The sequence below is a fragment of the Diceros bicornis genome, chromosome 10, assembly GCF_020826845.1.
Source record: "Diceros bicornis minor isolate mBicDic1 chromosome 10, mDicBic1.mat.cur, whole genome shotgun sequence".
Taxonomy (NCBI): Eukaryota; Metazoa; Chordata; class Mammalia; order Perissodactyla; family Rhinocerotidae; genus Diceros; species Diceros bicornis.
Genome location: NC_080749.1, coordinates 82,773,577 through 82,795,047, shown reverse-complemented (window position 1 = coordinate 82,795,047; position 21,471 = coordinate 82,773,577). Strand labels below are relative to the sequence as shown.

The 21,471-nt window shown below is 41.2% G+C and overlaps 1 protein-coding gene across 1 annotated transcript in view; it reads right to left on the bottom strand.

Annotated features, from left to right (window-relative positions):
* Positions 1 to 21,471, bottom strand: part of PARD3B (par-3 family cell polarity regulator beta) — a 931,426-nt gene that overhangs the window by 48,755 nt on the left and 861,200 nt on the right. Inside the window, exon 22 of the mRNA XM_058549666.1 lies at positions 2,248 to 2,327. Coding sequence (XP_058405649.1) covers positions 2,248 to 2,327 — 80 coding nt within the window. The remainder of the gene's footprint in view (positions 1 to 2,247; positions 2,328 to 21,471) is intronic.

The window sequence follows — 21,471 nt, the reverse complement described above, 5'->3', positions numbered from 1 at the left end:
AGATCTCCAGGGGCGGGGAGACTAGAACACCAGGGTGATGTCACGCGCACACCGGGCTGAGTCCGCACGCCTTCCCAGAAGCCAGCAGCGTGCCCTGCTCTTCTCTCTGCATCTTGCGGGTAAATACGGAGCCCCCATGGCTCAGAGCACACTGGGGAGGGTGCTCTTTCCTTTGCATCTCTACTTTAGAAACTGAGATGGAACCTCAAGTTTGAGCCTCCCCTATTGAAAAACCAGCTCCAGGGAGCTCTCCTGCATTTGTCCGAGCCCTATTTATCCTCCATCGTGGCTGCTTCTGGTTGCCAGGTAGCTAGAAAGGTCTGTTTGCATGAGCAGTAATCACTCCTGCCATTGTGTTAGGTGTGTGAGTGGACTGTTGGTCACAACTGTTCTCAGTCTAAGATGCTTCCCTTTCAGCCACAGTTATATTTTGGGCAGGTGGGATTTTGTCAATTCATATATTGTGATGACGGCTCCAGAGCCACAACATGAATGGACTGCCTTTGTCAGAAAACTCCCTTCGCAGTGTTTAATCCTAAAATAGACTTGTTTAGAGTCAGCTGTGATTGAGTATTTCAGGGCTTATTAGTATAAATAAACAGGAGTCGGAAATCCAGAGGCCTATATGTTATAATTGCTAATCTAAGCATTTGTTGCCCTGTTGTAGAAAGGTGGTTTCCCCTTCTCTGTAGTAGACAGGCGGGTCCTGAGGATGGGCTGGCACTGCTTCCCCAGTCTCCACATTCCCAGGGCCTGCTACACAGAAGATGATCAATAGATATATAGGAAATGAACGAATGACTGAAATTTATAGAATTTTCAATGTTATTTCTGTGCTTATGATTTGCACAAAAAAATCCATTTCTGCAGTCTGAGTACAAGTTGGCCAGGAAGACATGAAACTGTTTCCAGTTTTCCTTTTTTCTTCCTTCTCTTAGGAACATACTACTTTCCATCTGCTTTAACCACAATTTCCATACACTTCAACACTGGAAGTGAGCAATTTTATATTTAAAACAAATTTTGGAGACTACTGCCATTTTTTTAAATGAAAACAAAATACTAGGCCAGGGAAAAATAAGGAGAGGAAAGAAATCAAGAATGAGAAAAAACTATGAGACATCATATAAAAAAAGAAACCAGGGAGATAAATAAAATACAGTTGTGTAGATGCTTTTAAATTACTGTATTTTGGGTATCTTGCCCAATCAGTGTTAAAACTTGGTTCTCTGCTAGATTTGAGATACTATTACTTTTGAAAATCAACATATTGTTTACAAGCGCAGACGTCACTGAGGCTATGCCTATTGTGATATTCAGGATGTTATCTCTAGATTCACACGCAGAAGTACAGACAACACGCAACTCAGATCGGCAACTCCAGGTCAGCACAACACAGCTTCCGCGATGAAGCAGCTCTACGCAGGGTCCTCCCCTGCTTTTTAAAAGGAGACATTCCGTAACATTTCAGTTTTCTAGCTGGCATTAACCATTCTTTGTTGTTTTTTTTTCTTATTCCAAACTCACTAATTCTCACACTCTTGACTCATTTAACGCCACAGTTGCTTCACTGTACGTAATCTTGGAAAGGTTTCCTCTTTGTCGTGAGCTACTGATTGCAGACTCAAATTATTCTTCATCTCACAGATAAGAGCACCGTGTCTCATTTTCAGAGGTGTCTAGTTACAGCATCAGTGGATCACGTTAGGCCAGAATCGCCAAGCCAATTTTCCCCACGTGGCTGTTCTTTGCCCCACCGCGTCTGTGGGGCAATGTTTGCTTATCGCCTAGAGAACACGGTCAGATTCTAAATCAAGCAAAGAACACTTTCCCAGGCTCACATTTCTCTCCTACTTTTTAATACCCACAGGAAGCTCCAAGGTTAAGGTTGGCTCGCCCTTCCTTGCAGCTAACTCCTAGGACAGAGGATTTGCTATTTTATTGTCTCTAAGCTTGGTGCAGGGTGTTCAATACTATTTTTATAGCAATGGCTTAGGATTTCCATTCAGGATCCAATATTCTTGCTGACATGTTCAATTGCAATGATATACTGTTTTCTTCCCTTAAAAAATAACCCACAAGTGTTCAATTATGAGCACAGTTGTGAAGATGGCAATAGGGTTGTGGCAGAGGGCAGGGCAGATTGTACCATAGATCCTACTTCAACACAAGGGTTCTATTTCATGTAGATTCTCTGAAGACTTTATTTGGGGTGAGCTGGTGATGGGAGACCCTTCAGTGACCTACCTGGGTAAGGATGCGTACTGTCTCTCCATCCCCTCATAGCGGAGGTTGTGTGCACTCCCATCTGGACCCTTTCCAGACACCTGTGGAGAGAAAAGTAATTAGAGATGAAGAGCCATTATACACCCTGGTTACTGACAATGCATCTCAAAATTACAATCAGTGCACAACGCTGCCGCCGCCTGCCAAAAATCAGCCATGGAAAAGCGCCCAAGAACTCAGTATCGCTGTGGGAACCGATGGTCAAGCCACAAACATGGCGTTTGACAACAAAGTCACTTCTTTCAAAAAAGGGTCCTTGTCAAACTGACTGTTTCCTGTCACCACACCAGGGATGTTCTGTAGGCTGTAAGACTGCTTTTTTTTTCCTTTTTAAATAGGCTTTAGTTTTTAGAACGGTTTTAGACTTACAGAACAATCGAGAAGTACAGAGAGTTCCGATATACCCTGAACCCAGTCTCCCGATTACTAACACCTCACATTAGTGTGATCCATTTCTTACAATGAATGCATCACTATTGATACACTGTTGTTAACTAAAGCCCATAATTTATTCAGAGTTTTACCTAATGCCTTTTTCTGTTCCAGGATCCCATATCCCATTCAGTCATCATGTCTCCTTAGGCTCCTCTTGGCTGTGACAAAGACCGTATTTTTAAAAGTCCCTTTTCCATGAAAGCTTTCTTTACCAACAGGGTTGGTGACAGGCAACTCTCTCCCGCACAGCTTCGAGGAAGCCCTCGCCAACCCAGACCTCCCGTAGTTCCCTTCCTTATGCACGACCACCGAGGACTGATGAACCATTCTCTGTGTAGGGTTGGTCTGTATTATTTTTTGTCCCTTCTTATGTACCTCCTGTGTTCATCTCTCTTCTGGTCTCTTCCATCAGCCTCTGAGATTCTGAAGGACAGTGACTGGCCCCAGTAGGTTCTCAGTAAAGTGTGTTAGTTTCGTGAATGTAAAGACTTTATATATAGTCCTTCTGTATCTATCACACCAACCAAAAACAGGATGAACACATACAGATATTTAAAGGTACTTGTGGACTGATTGAGTCCTCTCCTGTTCACATCCACATGTGGTTTTGTGGACCACTCATGTGCTTGCTTGTGTTACGGGGTAGCCCTCACATAAAACCCTAGACCCTTAGGGGCCAGCCCGGTGGCCTAGTGGTTAAGTTCATGTGCTCCACTTCGGCGGCCTGGGGTTCATGGGTTCGGACCTACACACTGCTCACCAAACCATGCTGTGATGGTGTCCCACATACAAAATAGAGGAAGATTGGCACAGTTGTTAGCTCAGGGCCAAACTTCCTTAAAAAAAAAAAAAAAAAAAAACCACACACAAAAAACCAAAAAAAAAAAAAACCCTGGACCCTTATAATAGGGGGAAGGGAGAGTTTGCCAGTAAACACTGGAAGTACAGTGTCCAGGTCAGCAGGGGAATTTTTTCTAGGTAGTACTCAACCTGCAAGTCATTTTCTTCCTTCCAAAAGTCCCAGCTCCATAAAACCACCCTCCCGGCTTGGGCGGTCTGTGTAGGGAGGGTTTGCTGGGGGAGGTGTTGCAAAGCAAGTATACATACTCTTTTAGAGTAAGAAAGACTATTCCTGGTGTTGAATTATCACAGGAGGCCCTTCAGAGTGTGTGCCGCAGAACCCCTTTATATTTTACCAATATGAGGAACAGCAGCGGCTGGAGTTATCTGAGAGGACAACAGCCAAGTGAGCTGCCTAGGGAAGGATGAAGATTGCACACACAGACTTAGGACAACTACAGAGAGCCTGAGAATCCTCTGCATGAGGAAAAAAGCCTTGATTTAAACCACTGACCTTTCTAACAAAGACCAGAAGCAAGGATGGTGTCAGGGGATAAATAAAAGGCACAGAAAATGAAGAAGTGAAGGGTACAAGTACTGTCCTTAGTCACTCCTATCTGAGGTTTGTTTTGTTTTATCTATTTTTATGGAGGAAGAATTAAGGTGAATACCAGAAAGACACTGAAGATGATTAATTGCGGTTGTTGGAAAAATAGTATATTTATGTACCCTAGTGTGGCTCTAGACATCTACAACTAACCTTTTTCTTGTGGCCACCAAACTCCAAGTTAATACTTTCAGTACTACTGTCTAGAACTGGCCTGGCCTAATGACGGCAGTCAACATTCTGCTTTCTCCAGGAGGCAGCACCCATATGCCTGTTGTTCTTCTGGCGAGCTACCAGCACACTAGGTTCTATGAAATGCAGGATGATCCTTAACCTCAAGGAACTTTCATCAGAAATGAAATAATTAAAGAATGATGTAGGACAAGGTATGATCCAGTGTCAGGATGTCACTCACAGTAGCATAGATGATACCTGAAGGTGTTAGCAAAAACTTCATGGGAGCAGCAGAACACAGGGATGGCAGGCATGCTGTCACATCCACAGTTATTCTGTTCTTCTTCACCTGTGTATGTATTGATGTGCTTTTCTATTACTAGTAAGGCATCTTTAATGCAACCATTGAATTAGTGATTACTGAGTGCCTGCTGTATCTGAATGCCATGCTGGGCACTATATTCACAGCAATGAAAAGAGCTAGATTTCTCCAGTGCTATGAATACAGAGGAGACAGGCCTGCAAACAATTATGCTCCAATGAGGTCACTGCTCAATCGTGAGTCTGAGGAAGGAGGCAGTGGGAGTCTGAAGGGACAGATACCAAAGTCCACCTGGGAGAGTTGAAGACAGCTTTGTATGGGTGTTGAAGCTTCATCTAAAACTTGAATATGAATGAGGAGTTTTTTAAGGTGAGAAGGGCGGAGGAGTGGCAGGGGAAGGCATTTTAAGTAGAGAGAACAGAAGTGAAACAACATGGAGGCATAAGAAAACGACTGTGTTTTCAGGGAATGTCAAGATTTTGGTAAAGGAAGAAACAGGCTATGAGGAAAAGGATATTAGTAACAGTAGCAACAGCATCCCTGGTGCTACAACATGGCTACAACCATTATTGCCCCTACTGCAACTTTTTTTTAATAGACTTTATTTTTCAGAGCAGTTTTAGGTTCACAGCAAAATTAAGAGGAAGGCACAGAGATTTCCCATATACTCCCTGCCCCCACACAGGCATAGCCTCCCCATTACCAACATCCTTCACCACAGTGGTACATTTGTTACAATTTGTGAGCCTACACTGACACATCATAATCACCCAAAGTCCGGAGTTTGCATTAGGGTTCACTCTTGATGCTGCACATTCTACAGGTTTGGACAAATGCACAGTGACATGTAACCACTACTGCAGTACAATACAGAGTATTTTTGCTGCTCTAGGAATCCTCTGTGCTCCACCTCTTCACCCCTCCCTCTCCCCTAACCTCTGGCAACTACTGACCAATTTACTGTCTCCATAGTTTTGACTTTTCCAGAATCTCATATAGTTGGGATCTTACAGTATGTAGCCTTTTATATTGGCTTCTTTCGACTAGTAATATGCATTTAAGTTTCTTCCATGTCTTCATGGCTTGATAGCTCATTTCTTTTTAGCACTGAATAATATTCTATCGTCTGGATGTACCACAGTTTATTTATCCATTCACCTACTGAAGAACATCTTGGTGGCTTTCAAGTTTTGGCAATTATGAATAAAGCTGCTATAAACATCCATGTGCAGGTTTTTGTGTAGACATAAGTTTTCAATCCTTTGGGTAAATACGAGGAAGCATGATTGCTAGGTCGTATGGTAAAGTATGTTCAGTCTGGTAAGAAACTGCCAAATTATTTTCCAAAGTGACTGTATCATTTAGCATTCCCACTAGCGATGAATGAGAGTTCTTATTCACTCACCAGCACTTGGTGCTGTCAGCGTTCCAGATTTTGGCCATTCTAATAGGTGTGTAGTGGTGTCTTATTGTTATTTTAATTTACATTTCTCTGATTTGGAGTATCTTTTCATATGCTTACTTGCCATCTGTTAAGGTGAAGTGTCTGTTAAAGTCTTTGGCCCATTTTTTAATTGGGTTGTTTCTTTTCTTATTGTGAAGTTTTAAGAGTTCTTTGTATATTTTGGATGAGTCCTTTATCAGATATGTCTTTTGCAAATATTTTCTACTAATCTGTGGCTTGTCTTTTCATTCTCTTGACAGTGTCTTTTGCAGAGCTTATCAGTCTTTCTTTCACGGATCATGCCTTTGGTGTCCTATCTAAAAAGTCATTGCCAAAGCTAAGGTCATCTAGATTTTCTCCTATGTTATCTTCTAGGAGTTTTAAAGTTTTGCATTTTACATTCAGGACTGTGATCCATTTTGAGTTAATTTTTGTGAAGAGTATAAGGTCCACATGTAGTTTCATTTTCTTTGCATATAGATGTCCAGTTGTTCCAGCACCATTTGTTGAAAAGACTACCATTGTTCCACTGTACTGCCTTTGCACCTCTGTCAAAGATCAGTTGATTATATTTATTTGGGTCAATTTCTGGGCTCTCTATTCTGTTTCATTGACCTATTTGTCTATTCTTTCACCAATACCACATTGTCTTGATTACTGTAGCTTCATAGTAAGTGTTGAAGTTGGGTAGTGTTGGTCCTCCAGCTTTGTTCTCCTTCAATATTGTGTTGGCTATTCTGGGTCTTTTGCCTATCCATTGAAACTCTAGAATCAGTTTGTTGAGATTCTTTAGCATCAAGAAAATAACTTTCTGGGATTTTGATAGGGAGTGCATTGAATCCATAGATCAATTTGGAAAGAAGAGATCTTGACAATATTGAGTCTTCCTATCCATGAACATGGACTAGCTCTCCATTTATTTGGTTCTTCTTTGATCACTACAACAATTTAACATTTACTTGGTGCTTACTGTTTGCCAAGCACAATGCTAATGTTTTATTTGCATCAGCCCATTCAATCTTCCCAATAACCCCAGTGGTTGACCCACTTTTCAGATGAGAAAACTAAGTAGTTGCCCAAAGTCATAGAGTTAGTACATGGGAGATCTGAGACAAAGACAAGGTCTGTCTTACCCCAGAGTCCAAGCTTTGGAGACATAGACATGGACCAGATCTTGGAGGAGCTCATATGCAATGCCAATGAACTTGGTTTTACTCTTAGGTGATGGTGAAGCTATTGAGAAGTGCTAGTTGATAAGTGACAGGACATATTTACAGGTTAGAGAGATTACTCTTGCCATAGTGTGGAGGTTCCAATGACAGTCTGTGCAGAGATAATAAAGGCCTAAACTAGAGGATATTCAAAAGGATGGAGACAAGAGAGTGACATAAAGATGTTACGGCAGCAGGTTCAGTAGGACTGACTGAGCATTAAAGGGAAGGATGTGTCTGGAATAATGCCCAAGTGTCCCAGCTTAGCAACTAGGTGGGTTTGGTAACCATCACCAAGATGGGAATAAAGGAAGAACAGGTATAAGGGCAGGGGTAGGGGTGGGAGGAGGGAATACTTAGATATACTGAGCTTGAGTTGGGACATCTGATGGAGATGTCTGATAGATAATTGAGTATAAAAGTTTGCAACTTGCAAGAGAAGTCTGGAGTAGAGATGTAGAATTGGGAAACATTCAGCTTACAGAAGGTACCTGCAACCTTGGAAAAGAATTAGAACACCCAGGGAGAGTCTGTAGAGACAGAAGAGAAGACAAGACATGCAACGAAAATAGAGAAAAATACCAACAACTCTCTTAGGAACATAATCATTTAAGGGGCAGGCAAAAAAGGCTGAACCCAGGAGAAAGTCTGAGGAAAAGTCATTGGTCTAGAAGAGAACTAGGGGAGAATGTTTTCATGGAAATAGGAGAAAAGAGTTCCATGACAGAGGGAGAGGTCAACACTGTCAGAAGCAGTCAAGAGCTTCAGCAAGACAAGGACCATGGGGTATATTGTGTGCTGCCATGCTTTCTCCAATCCTCTGCCCCTGTGGAGTGCCACCCTGAACTGTGGAGCCTGGGAAGCTAAAAACCTCCCAGAGTCTCCTTGCAGTCCACGTACTGGGTGTGGTTTAGGTTAGGCCATATCATTTGAGAAACAGGATTGAGGCAGTGGCTACACTTGCACTGCTCCTTCTGGCAGGAATGACGAAAACTATGCTCGGTCTACCTGTGGCCATTCTAGCAGATGCACCTCTGTTAGTTTCTGGGGTAGCGTGTGGTTTTTACAGCTACCTTTGGAGTTGGCGGCACTAGAGGTGGCCTCTTGATTGTGGCCCCTTCCTAATTATGGTGGCTCCTGATATGGGCATTGTCGTGTGGCTATGGAGCCAAAAGCTTCCTGTCTAGAAGTGGCAGCAGCTCCTTAGGTAGCCTGTTCTGTAGTGTGGCTTGGGAAGTCATTCCTGAAAGCTTACCCAAGAATTTGTTTCTTTAGCCTTCCTTAAGATTCCATAAGCCCATTAATATGGTGTAATAAATTTGTTCCTGCTTAAACTAGCTAGAGTGGATTCTCTGCCACTGAACAGTGACTAATAATGCCTGCAAGAGTGTATGTTGGAATTGGCAATGGGACAGTGATTGGTGCCTTACTGAGAGTAATTTCAGTGGATTGATGGGGATAGAAACTCAGACTTTATGGTGTTGAAAATCTTTATAGTTTTCTAATAAATAAACAACCACTGGTTGTACTGTCTTAGGCAATCATGCTCAGAAAATGAGATGAATACTTTCAAGTAAATAAACATTTGTTAGTGTCTCCGAAGTACAGTCACATGCTAAGTACTCTAAGACACAGAGATGAAAAAAAGTCCTCTCCCTCAGGGACACACTCTTAGTTAATGGAAATGATGGGAATAAATTTGTGTCCCATTATTTAAAAAACAGATTTAACTGTTGTTTTCTCCCTAAATGATTATTGTGGAAAGCCAGGCAAAGATGACCTCTGCTGATATTTATAAATATATACATATTTTAATGGTATATAGAGTTTTTTCCCACTATTTATTATTGGCATTTTCCTGTGTTATTAGATATATTTCATGAACATGGATTTTAATGGCTATATAATATCCCATTGGTGGATAAATCATAATTTATCTTATGTCCTCTTGTAATTTGATCAACTTTTAATATACCAATCAGAAATGGTGGCAATATAGATTATTGTGTTGGGTACCAAGATTTTTGCAGAGAGCTGTGACTTGAGGGTAGGAAATTGCAGAGAGAAGGTTGCCAAAGAGAAGCTAACGTTAAGTTGTAGCTAGTCCTCAGGAAGCCAGGCCACTTCAGGAGACAGTGAGGGAAAGAGGACAGACAACAGCATTTATAAGCTCGTTTCTCATTTCGCTCTGTGCACAGCAAGACTCAGAAATGCTCCTGCCTGAAGAACTCCTTCTTAGGTAACTTCCCTCATCACAACAAAATAAGGTCAGCAGCTTTGATCCAATTAATGTTCTTAAAGAAGCCCTTTATCTCACTTGGTATCACGCAGTTTTCTTTTTTTTAATGGAATGACCTAAACATACGTTTGATAGAAATAATCTTGACTTAAGCCATAACAGAAACCCAGTCTTTTCCACAACAGTGTAATGTTAGAACTTACGTTTGGATTTGGGCATGTTTATCTTTCTCTACTAACAAAGCCCAGGAAGTGAAACTTCAGAGAGCTGATTCAAAACAACTCGAGAAGCCCACCACTTGGTGTGCCGTGCACACGGCCACCTTCTTAGGCTGGATCATGACAGCCTATCAGGAGGGCTTGGCATTGGGGAGGAACGTTGAATTAAGATGCTTTTAGTCCACGGGAGTTCTCCCAATTTCCCTCACTCAATGCCTGCTGCCAGCTGGGGTGTTAAGAGCCTTGTTAAAATAAAGCTATTAGTCTTTTCTCTCCAAAAGCAAGGAGCTTGCTGCTTATAGTCAGGGTTCCTTAAATTAGTATGTATTTCTAGCCCGGTATTGCTAGAATCAGCAGTTTCATAAAGCAATATACTAAAGAGGCCATTTCAGCCCCCTGTTTCCCCCATTTACAGATTAATGGCAGAGGGGAAGATTTAATGCCCTTTCAAACATTTTTTAACAATTCATTAAAAATAAAAGAATAAATCACACAAGATTTTCTGCAAATGTCTGGTGGTAAAAAGCGGAAACAATTCAAAATTAACATGTTTTCCAGTTCCTACAGGTTAGGACACATTTTTGCCAATGTTGTAATTTATGTCCCATAAGTCAATTTTTCCGAGGAAATTTAAAAGCTGCTGTGATGGAAAGGCTGGGCGAAGCTGCAATATAGCTTATTCACCTATATGTAACATCCTCATTTACAAATACGTCTTACTCAGGCCCATTACCAAAAAATGAGTTTCATGCTGCTAGACACATCATAAGATTAAGATGCAAAGTATAAAAATTTATATGCCATTTTAGGAAATACGGCTTTCATTTCAAGTTGGTATCATGACAAATATTTTTGAGCAGTTTCCAAAAGCTTTCTTTTCATTACATTGCTCTTACCTAGCTATAGTTTTGGCTGGAAGATTTTTAAAGGAATCAACACAATGAAAACATCTACAAAGTTATGAACTTGGATTTGAGCATCTTCTCATATTAAAACATTCTGTTAAAATGCTACATGTTTGGAGGGAAACTAACAATACTCCATTTAAACAAATAAAACCTAATCAAAATAGGTTGTTCAATTATTTCTCTTTGGCAACGTGAAGTATATTATGCTGGAGATATGTATTTACAAATATTTTATTTAGAGAAACAAACGTCCAACAGGCTAGTTCAAACCATTATTTCTGAAATGTTTATTTTCTCTAATTTAATTTCAGTAATTTTGTCAGATAACTGGGTATTCAGCTTATAGAGTAGCTTAGAACATCTGCTAGTTTAGAAAATACAGCAAATAAAAATACTCTAAAAGTAACTCTTGGGTAAGTCTTTTAACTGTTCTGTGCCTATGTTTCCTCCTTTGTAAAATGTTGGAGTTAAAACTTTGGAGTTAAAATAAATCCTTGAAGTCCTTCCTAACTTATGCATCTTAATAAAAGTTATCTTGCGTATAGTTTCTACATTATGTTAATCACTGATACCTCATTACTATAGTGACTGTATGTAGGTAAATAATCATTTTAAAGCTGAATGACAAAGATAGCAAAGTAATCTGCAACATTACAGAATTATAAAGCATTTATTGGATTATTATATGGATTTAAGCATTAAATCTTACGGTAGCACCACCCAAGTACTAGCTGTATGTACACCGGGCCACGGCATCTTCATAGCCTAAACTCTCTCTCTTCTGATTGTCTTCGGAGAAAACAAAATCAGACATCTCCTGCCCAGCTCTGTTTGTGTCTGGGCCTAAGATACAGTTACCATAGAAACTATGACTGTGGATACAATTTTACAAATTTGGCTTCATCCATCAGATGCACTTTAGGTGTGAGTGTGTGTGTGTGTGCATGTGTGTGCACGTGTGCATATGTATCTTGCAATAAGCGTGAAGAGCAAACTCTGGCTCTGCGTCTTTAATTAAAGAGCCAGACACCATTCCTCATTTCCTTTTCCCCATCTGTCTACCTAGAAATAGAGAGATTGCAACACTGGCTGAAATACAAACTCTTACTTGAGAGAAGACAAAGGTCTGATGAAAAGATGAAAAAAAGCTATTAGGAAAAGCATTCCCTAAGAAATCTGTCTGTTTACCCGTCCTGTATTTTCCAGGAACAGAGTAAACAGGAATTTAGTGGTATCTGCATTAGTTACATTAATCACTAGGTTCTAGTATCCAGTATTTACTGAATTTGGTTTCTAATTGTTTCTCGGATGTAATATGTGAATTATTTATTCCTCTGCTGTTTTATTTTATTATACTCTGTGACAATATTCTTTACTCATCCTAAAAGAAACCAAGTTGACCCTCAAAATACGTCCAAATCTTAAAATGATATAATAGTTTGTTCATATTATTTCTTATGAGTTCATAATATCCCTTTTAACTAATAAGCCTTATAAAGGATATTCATTGACTAACGCTCTCTCGTACACTTAAAATATACTTGGATTTTTAAAGACTAAACAATGCAAACTTTTAAGCTTTTCAGAATGTTTTCTTTTTCTAGTTTATTCAGTGGGCAAGTTCCAGTCCCTCCCATTTATAGTTACTAGAAAGAAATGACTCTCTGGAACATTCTACAATCAGTACTGTGAGTTACAATCAATGCTACCATTTCCGTCTCTATTTTGCACACGAGGAAACGAAAGTTCAGAGAAAGCGAAGCCACTTGCCAAAGAGCCCTACAGTGGCAAAGCCAAAATCGGCACTGAGATCTGACTGCCACTCTCAGGGCTGCCTCACACGTTGGCCGTGATCATCACCGTTACTCTTGTTCTGTTTCCTAAACAAAGACCTGAGACAGAAGACCTGGAGGTTCAAACGATCCTAAGGTGGCAATGAGATGGAATATGCGAAATGATGACTGTCCTCAAGCATTCTGAGTGTGTTTATGGTCCTCACAGCCATACCACTGAACTCCAACTGCCGAGCAATATTGATTTAATATAGCTGGAGGCATTAATATATGTATATATGCTAATTTTTGGTATAGCAAAAGTAATTTTTAAGAAAGAGTCATGTTTTATAAAAAATAGTAGCTTGTATTATGAACAATATTTTTTTTCAGTATTCATGCATGGTCTATCAATTTTGTTTACACAAGACATCAGGTTGCAAGCTTCGTTAGAGTTGGGACAATGCCTCTTCTTTCAGCCATTGTATTCTCAAGACCTGGCATATTACCTTGTTCATTAATATTTATTGAGTCAATGAAACAGAAGTCTCAAGCATCTACTCAGTGGCAGTTAACATAAAGAATTAATCAGCATCCATAATGGTGAGCTAGTTTTTTGAACCAGACCTGTTAAATAGTAGAACACACAATATAAACATTTTTTTATAAAAGTTTTATGACATCTGTCCTATGGTTAAGTCTTATTATGACTGCCACTTTCCAGCTTTTTTGTTTACATAGTCCTGATTTTTTAATTTCCCTTAAAATATAAAAAAACTAAAAACATTCTTACAATTTAGAGTTAAAGTGGGATCTGGAGTATAAATCAAAACCATTAGGCACCTTAATTAGGTAATTGCTTAGAGTGAGGGAAGATTCCCATAAGTTCCTAATGACAGAGCAGGAGGGGAACCTTACCTGACAGAATGATTACTGAATGCACTGGGCGGAAGTACCATTGATTGAACGGCTACTTCCATGTATAGTATCTATCTGATTCACAAAGTTACCAGGTCCACGCTACCGTTACCGGAATAAGACACACGTTAGCCCTAAATCTATATTAGCCAAATTATTTTGCAACTGACTATTATATCAGCAGAGTTCAAGTTCTAGGAAGATGAACGAAGATAAGAGGAGGAGAAAGGAAACACTAAACAGACGACATTCTGAAAACTGATGTTCTTGAGTCAAAACTTAGTTTGAAAAACCAAACCAGAGACCCACACACATGCAAATTAAATAGTTTTCTATTAACTAGTGAATAAAGGCTTTCAGTAACCAATAGCAACAGGACTCTCCAGCTTTATCTTGTCCCTCTCAAACTTGCTTGACGATTTGATCCCACTGGGTACATTATGGATCCTGAACACGCACTTCTGTGCCTATGGCAGGATGCTCACTTCTGTAGTTTGGTAGTTCTTCCTGTGGTCAGGTTAGTGCCTTGAATATGGCAAGGGCTCTGTAAATGCTTATCGAGTGAACAAATAAAGCAACAAATGTCTCTCTCATTGGTTGTGTTCACTGCTGTGAAGGGACAAGAACATGTGAAAGAAGCAGTGGATAAGAAAAATAGATTCCGGAGAAGGTGGTGAGAACATTAAAACAGTGATGAACAGAGAAGGGAGCCTTGGAAAGAGGTGTAGACAAGGAAAGAGAAAAACTCCCTGGGAAACAGAAAAGTTGCAAAAGAGAAAGAGAGCTATGAGATGAAAACAAGCTAGGCTATTGCAATCTATTCTAATTCTTAGCATACAGGGAATGCCTGTCCTAAGTTTGTCTCCATTAATCAAACTCTTAGATCAGTCAGAACACTCCGTTCCTCTACCAGGCTGGGTAATAAGACTTCACTCTTCTGATTAGATGTATATATAGCATCTCACTTTCAAAGTCTTTAAAATGTGATTATTTTAAGTCAACATTTAAAGTTGGATTTGATATAATCATTTAATTGGGCATTGATTCATCTACACCGAACTCATTACTGAATTCTTCAATTTCGCCAACATAATTTCCTTCCAAATTATCTTTTATCTAGATGCTGGAAGTCCAAGTGCTATGAAAACTTTGCCAAAATAAAAAGCTTTTAGATTTCTAAGGCTGGCTGGACACAAACCCATGGAAGAGTGTTGAAGAACAATGCACGCTCGCCAACTGCCAGATACGATGGCTTTTCACATAATTAATGTCATTCTTGTTGTTCAAGTGCCATTTCCATCCTCTAGCAATTTCCATTAATAGAGGAAGTTTCTGTAATAATTTTTGCATCCTGAAAAACTACCGTGGTTTCTATACACCTTTTAATCAAAATAATGACAAGGAGTGAAAGGGGGATGGTTAGGATATTACCGTAACCCTGGGCTGCTTCTGCTTTGTCATTGTTTTCAACCTCCAAAAACTGTCCAAAGAGCTCAGCACGTTGACTGTTATTATGTCAATTAGACCTTGGCACTTTGATTTCAATAGCACTAAACCATATGAACTTATACCAAGAAAAGTGTATAAAATGAGGGTATTGTGCAGTTCATCTACAAAAAAATAATAGTAAAAAGAGTATTTTTTAAAAAGCAACAACAAATATGAGCAGATGCAAATATAAGCTCAGGTCCTGTAAAATATGATAATTGTATAATACTTTAAGCTGAAGCTTCCAGTAAGAGGAAGCCATAGACCAGCTGCAGACCATACCCCCAAACCTGCCAATTACACTGTTTTTTATCATGCTGCTGCAAAATCAAGAACTCTGCTCAGGATATAAAATTATGCAAATATACAGAGAGCAACAACAACAACAAAAATCAGCTCAAGTTTCTTGTATGAGCCAAGAGATGATGCAGCATGATGGCGCAGCAGTGATCCCGCCCTGGGGAGAGGCGCCAAGTCCATGGCTCATCGGGTTCTAGGAACCTTCTCCTTGACTTCCCCTGTAAGCTGAATACTGACACTGAAGCGAGGAAAGTTGGGATACAAGGAGACCAGCTCCGAGAGTTTTTTCCTCTCTGTTCCTGAGTTGCTCTGGAAATAGTGCAAGTCTACATCAAAGCCTCCTTCTTCTCTGCCTAAGACGGCTTTGAAAACACTTCACCTGAGTCACATCCAGCCTCACTCGCCTTCTCTGTGAAGTCCATCCAGCAGAGATCTGACGATGCCGCTCGAGCGGGAAGCACTTGCTCTGTGCAGTGACCTGGGGGAGGGGTGGGGTTCAGGTATGGGGACTGTGTTCAGGGACCTGACTAAAGCTCAAGAACCAGCTACCTAAGTTACTAAGGGAACAGTACAGAAATAACACTTGCGTGTGGGTTTTCATAGCCATTGTTAAAATAAAAAACAGCTGGTCATCAATGGGACGGCTGTGTTTCCACTTGGTGAACAATCTGGAGGGTACTTCGGGGAGGACAGGCCAGCAGCAAGGTCTGGCTTCAGGGCATGGATGCTGGTGGGCACCTGACCATGGCCTTGACGGCCTGTGCACACATCTACTCCCGAGGTGGACCCCCATGGGGTCAATACCAATTTTCAAAATATCTGTCCTGTTTGTAAAATGTGCTCGCTGTCTAATGCATATATATGTATAGAATGAATAATATATTATCAGATACTGTATTCATAAAGGGTTTTGTAATGATTAAAGTGTGTTCTCATTCATCATCTGACAAATCCACGCCACGACGCTGGCCAGGAGGAAGGCATGTGTTATAAATTCCTTGTAAGACTATTTTGATCAAAGAGAGCCGCATGACAGAGAGACGATCCTACAGAGCACCATCATTCCCACAGTGATCCAACATCTCCCATTCTAAGTGGAAACTGACTCGCACGAAGAGTTTCTCACTGGACACGGAGAAGCCGTGGTCTCTGGCCTGCACGAGTGTAGCGTGGTGGTCAGGACAGACTGGCTGGGCTTGAATTCCAGCACCTACTGATGTGTAGCCTTGAGCAGTGAACTTCTGAGCCTTGGGTTTCTCATCTGTACAATGGGGTTAATAATAGTGCCTACTTCGGAAGGCTGTTGTGAGGATTAACGGTCTGATGCATGTAAACCACATAGCACATGCCACACATATAGAGTATTCTTACACGTTCAATAAATCTTAGTTGTTCCTGTTGTCACTGCAGTTACATTGAATTTGATTTTCTTTTGGGAAGGAAAACACCTGGAGAGAATTTCTCTCCTGCCCTGTGGAGATCATTTCCACTTACCTCCGACCAGCCCTGGTTAAGCTAATGAAAGCTTCTTCAGTAATACTGTTTTAAAATCAAGAGATTTAGTCTCCTGAGAGAGAGTGAGGAGAGAAAAAGAAGAGAAAGAGAGAGAAAGGGAGTGAGTGAGCTCTTACTTTCTCTTGTAAAAGAGCCTCTTTTCTGCACTTTATATATATAGGACAAGTGACTGGAATGATATGACACATTTAAAAGGATGACATGTATATGTATGTATTTATACAGACACCTACACATATATAATCACCTTACTGCTCTACACAGAAACTACTCAATGCCTAGGATAAAGTTTCAATTCCCAAACAGGACATCCAAGTCTTTGACAGTCTGCTGTTGTCAGCAGCAGCAGCATTCTTGCTGCCCCGTGTCCTGCCATTTCATCCTCACGTGCCCTCCATCGGCCCCTCAACACTGGTCCTCCCCGGAGCCCCATGCATGCTCACGCTTCCTTATCTTGGCTCAGCTTTCTCCTTCGCCCTTCTTGCCCACCACCAGGTACTCTGGGAAGCTCTTCAGACAGAACTATTCATCTTCCTATTTCCTGAGAGCCTTGAGTGCACCTTTTTAAATAATTGCCTAGAGTATTACCTTATAATGATCTTTGTCAATACTTGTTGTCTAGCACGTATGTTATGCTCAATAAATGCTGGATGATTAAAAGAATGAACCATTTAAATGAAAAAAAGCCATCTTGATGGTGAGATGTAACACAAGCAAGCAGAGAAACACATAATCCCTCAACTACCCAGAGAAAACAGACTGGGGTTAACCTGCTGGCCTACCTCAAGAGGCCATTCACAACCGAGCACAGTGCTTCAATTCATGTGGGAATGTTAATTCCACTGCATGGAGTGAAGTGGAGAAAGTCTTCATTGTGATTTAGGCATTTAACAGTAGAGATGTGAAGTGCACATTTTATGACAACATTACTGAACCGTTTGGGATCAAACATCAATACCAGGACCTGTGTATGCACCCCTACTGACGAGATGGGGAGAGGAGGACAAGCGGGGTCCCCTCCCAGGGCAGGACAGGCCCTGTGCACAGGTAGAGAGTCAGTCTGCTTCTACCTGCTGCCCTCAGCCATTCTATTCAAGGTCCCCTCCCAGCCCCTTGGTGGGTTTTCCTAACTGAGTGCAATCCCAGACTCAGCGCCTCATGGTGGAGGAAGGCCCCGTCACTGTGTTTTCACGTCTGGAGGCATCCCTGCCTTCTGCATCAGGGAGAGGCCCATCCAGGGCAGAATCTTGCTTCCAGAGAAGCAAAGATTCAGTCTGAAGGGAAGCATCACGGAGCAAGAGGCTGGCAGACAGGAGAAACAAAAAGAAAAAGAAACCAGCACTCGGCGTGATTCTCTCTAAGCAAAGAAACAAAATCCCAGCTTTGGCAGCTAAGCAACTGAAATGCTGGTTGAGTGCCATTTAGATGATTTCCAACATCTAAGAAGAAAAATGTTTATCTACTTACTTAGGGGTATATTCATCATGCCCCAGTAAAGTATGAATGGTGAGCAGAAATCAGTACCTGTTTATCATCTACGACTGCTTTTTACTGCTTTATTGTGAGGTGATTTACAAACTTTAGCCTAATACTCCTAATGTCCCTAACATGTAGGCAACAGGATATACAGGGGTCTCTACTCATCAGTGTAATGAAATTAAGAAAAGTCAAAATTTAGGATGAATATTGCAAGGAACTTCCTATGGTGTAATCCACTAGGATGAAGGAAAATTTCCCAGGGGGAGGTGATTTGTATGTTAGAAAATGTATAACGCCCATTCATAAGGTATTTGCGACAGATGTAACGCCATGTCCATCTATACATCAGATTTACCTTCTGTGCGAAGCCCCAGGGTCCTTCCTACTGAAGGCTATCCTCCTGGGCACTGACCTGAGAGGATTTAAAATCCAAAGGGCCCAATTACTAAAAATCCTCCATCATGTAATTGGGCTTTGGCATGGAAAATAATACCAGTATTAATCCAAGTCACTTGGAAGGAAGTAGAGAGAGCATCTCCTGATTGTCAGTTGGTCCGGTGCAGTCCAGGGGATGGGTCTCTCTGAGCACCTTCCCCAAGGGCCATGAGAAACTCACTTTTACTTTGCAGACAGCAAAACTACATAAATTATACTAGCAATCCACACATGAGTTGCTCACCATACGAAGAACACTGAATTTAAACTTAGAAAGTTCACAGGGTAACATCATTTTCAATTTGAGGGTTATCCACTGGGAGCAACTCATGCAAACAAAGAATGGGTAGAATCATCTGTCCTTAGGAACAGAGACCAAACACCTAATTCAAAGAGCGGCAGAAGTGAGTGAGTGGAGAGTGCAACGCCTGGGAGAGGGCGAGCACAGAGCCCCTTCACTCCACCCCTGGGAACATTGAAGCATGCAGTTCAAAGGTTAACCGAGTCACTTTTTAAAAAAATCAAAATTTACTTCAGCATGTGACATCCTCCACGGCACATGACTCTGCTAACAGCCGCCACACACTTGCTCTACCTGATCGCTCTCAGTCAATGAGAATTCAAATGTCTGCCATAGTAAACACCTTTAAAGGGCCCCAATTGCCCAGACAGTCAAGAAAGCCAAATGCAAGAACCTACAGAGAGAGAAAGAGCTATTGAAGGTTTCTAGATCCACTCCAGTTCTCATTAGGCCTGCTGCCAAGTGTCTACTGGACTCCCTCTGCTTGCTGCTTGAGCCGCCCTTGTAGTTAACACAGCGCAGCCCCACTGGGCATGTTTACAGTCAGAGAGGACACCACGCCGGGAGTACACTTCTCTACTAGGAAGGATCCCCCAACAAAATGACCCACCACTGCAACGTGTTTCTAATCGCTAATTTCTACAAGTCCCGGAAATCAGGGATCCTTACACGGAGGAGCTTGGTTATTCTCGAGGAGGCGCAGCAGGGCAGCAGGGCTGCCAGGCCCACTCTGTACAAAAGACGGAATTATAAAGGTGGTGGGATGAACTCCCTACCTTACAGGGGTGGGAAACTTCTTACTGCATCATGTCTTTAATACCTTGTTCTTTTAAATACTGTGAATTAAAGAGACCCATTAAATCACGCCCTGTATTAGTGTTTTCTGAGATTTCTGAAGGAAGTATATATCTACAAACAAATATCCCAGTAATGATAGTATTATTGTGCGAGCAGAATGGTAGTATTCACTTTTTGACCAAATTACTCACTTACAAATCACAGTGACCCACACCAGCCATGCTGCTTTGTGCATCCAATAACAGAGTTGAGAACTACATATCTCAAAGGACAGTTTAGTTTTGAAACATCCTATGACATCTTCTTTGGGCATGGGAAAAATACCCCTGTAAGGAGTCCTTGGACCACGACCCTGCCCCTTTCTCTACCTGTTGACGGGGGACAACTCTGAGTGACAGTTACACAAGGCTGGAGCTTGTGTTAAGGAAAGGAAGGACTTAGATATCTGTGATGTACATGAATGGTGGTTCTGGCTACTTCTTCTTTCCATTACCTGCGGAATTCCTGGGTGGGTGCAGCCCATGGTAGCACCTGCAGTAACATCAGAAGGAAGCAGAGCAGATTTGATTATGGGGGCAATATGTCCACATGTTAGACATGGGGCTAAGAGATGTGCATGGCGGAACTCCATTCTAATCTACGTACAGCCCTCTGTAGAGTGGAAAACTCATGTGTCACAATTATGAACAAATTTGTGAGGATAATGGCCTCTGGCATAGTCAATCACAGGTCATCTCTCCTGAAAATCATTCGGCAGAGTTGAACCTTAAAAAGAACATAGTAAGCTACAGCCAATGCCAACCCCGTTTACTGTTTTCTAAGCATAAGTATTATGCATTGTATATGCATCTTAGAAAATTAGAAATAATGACCATTGGTGAGAATAGTTAAGTAGAGTGGACTTAATCATTTTGTTCCAAGACTCATACAATTTTGAGCTAGTTATCTCTCTGGCTTGTTCCCTCCACTCTGCAGCCTACTCCTACTGCTCCAGCCACACTGCTGTCTTCACGGCTCCTCCCACTAGCCAAGCATGTTGCTCAGGGCCCTTGTGCTCACATTTCCCTCCTCCCTGGAATGCCCACTCTCCAGATATCCACATGCTTTCATCCCACACTTTGCTCGTGTCTCTGCTAAAAGCCTTCTCTTCAGAGAAGCCTTCCCTGGCCACCTTACATGAAACAGCACAGCACAGTCTCATGCAGCATCATGCTCTAACCCTTAGCCCGCCTTGTACTTCTCCATGGAAATGACCGTGGCCTGATGTTTACTCTTCACGTGTTTACTGTCTCTCTCCTCACAAACATGAGCTCCCTGAGAGCCGGGGCCCGGTTCTCTCTCGCATCACCCAGACCAGTGCCCGGAAGACATTCAATAAATCAATGCTTCATTAAGTGAAATCATTAAAAACCACTATTCTGAACATCCATTTCTCCTCCTGTTATCTCCCTTTTTCTTTCTTTTCATCCTTCTCTTTCCAGGGAAAAACAATAAACGCATAGTGTGACCCAGTGTTGGAACATGTCTTAAATGCCCTTACTAGACTCGAGGAGAAGCAACTGTCTGTCTAGTGAGTCCTTTTTTCATCTCTTAGAACATTCTACATTGAAATCTTTGTCTTCTGGTAATTTTAGTATTTATTTTCTTAAATTTGAGAATGATTCTGGTCACAGGGGAGTGATTTGATTAACCCTTATGTTTTTTGTTATAGATTTTTAAATTAGGTGATGAAAGATTTTTTTTTTAATGTGTATTTAAAAATTAACTTAAAAAAAAAAGAT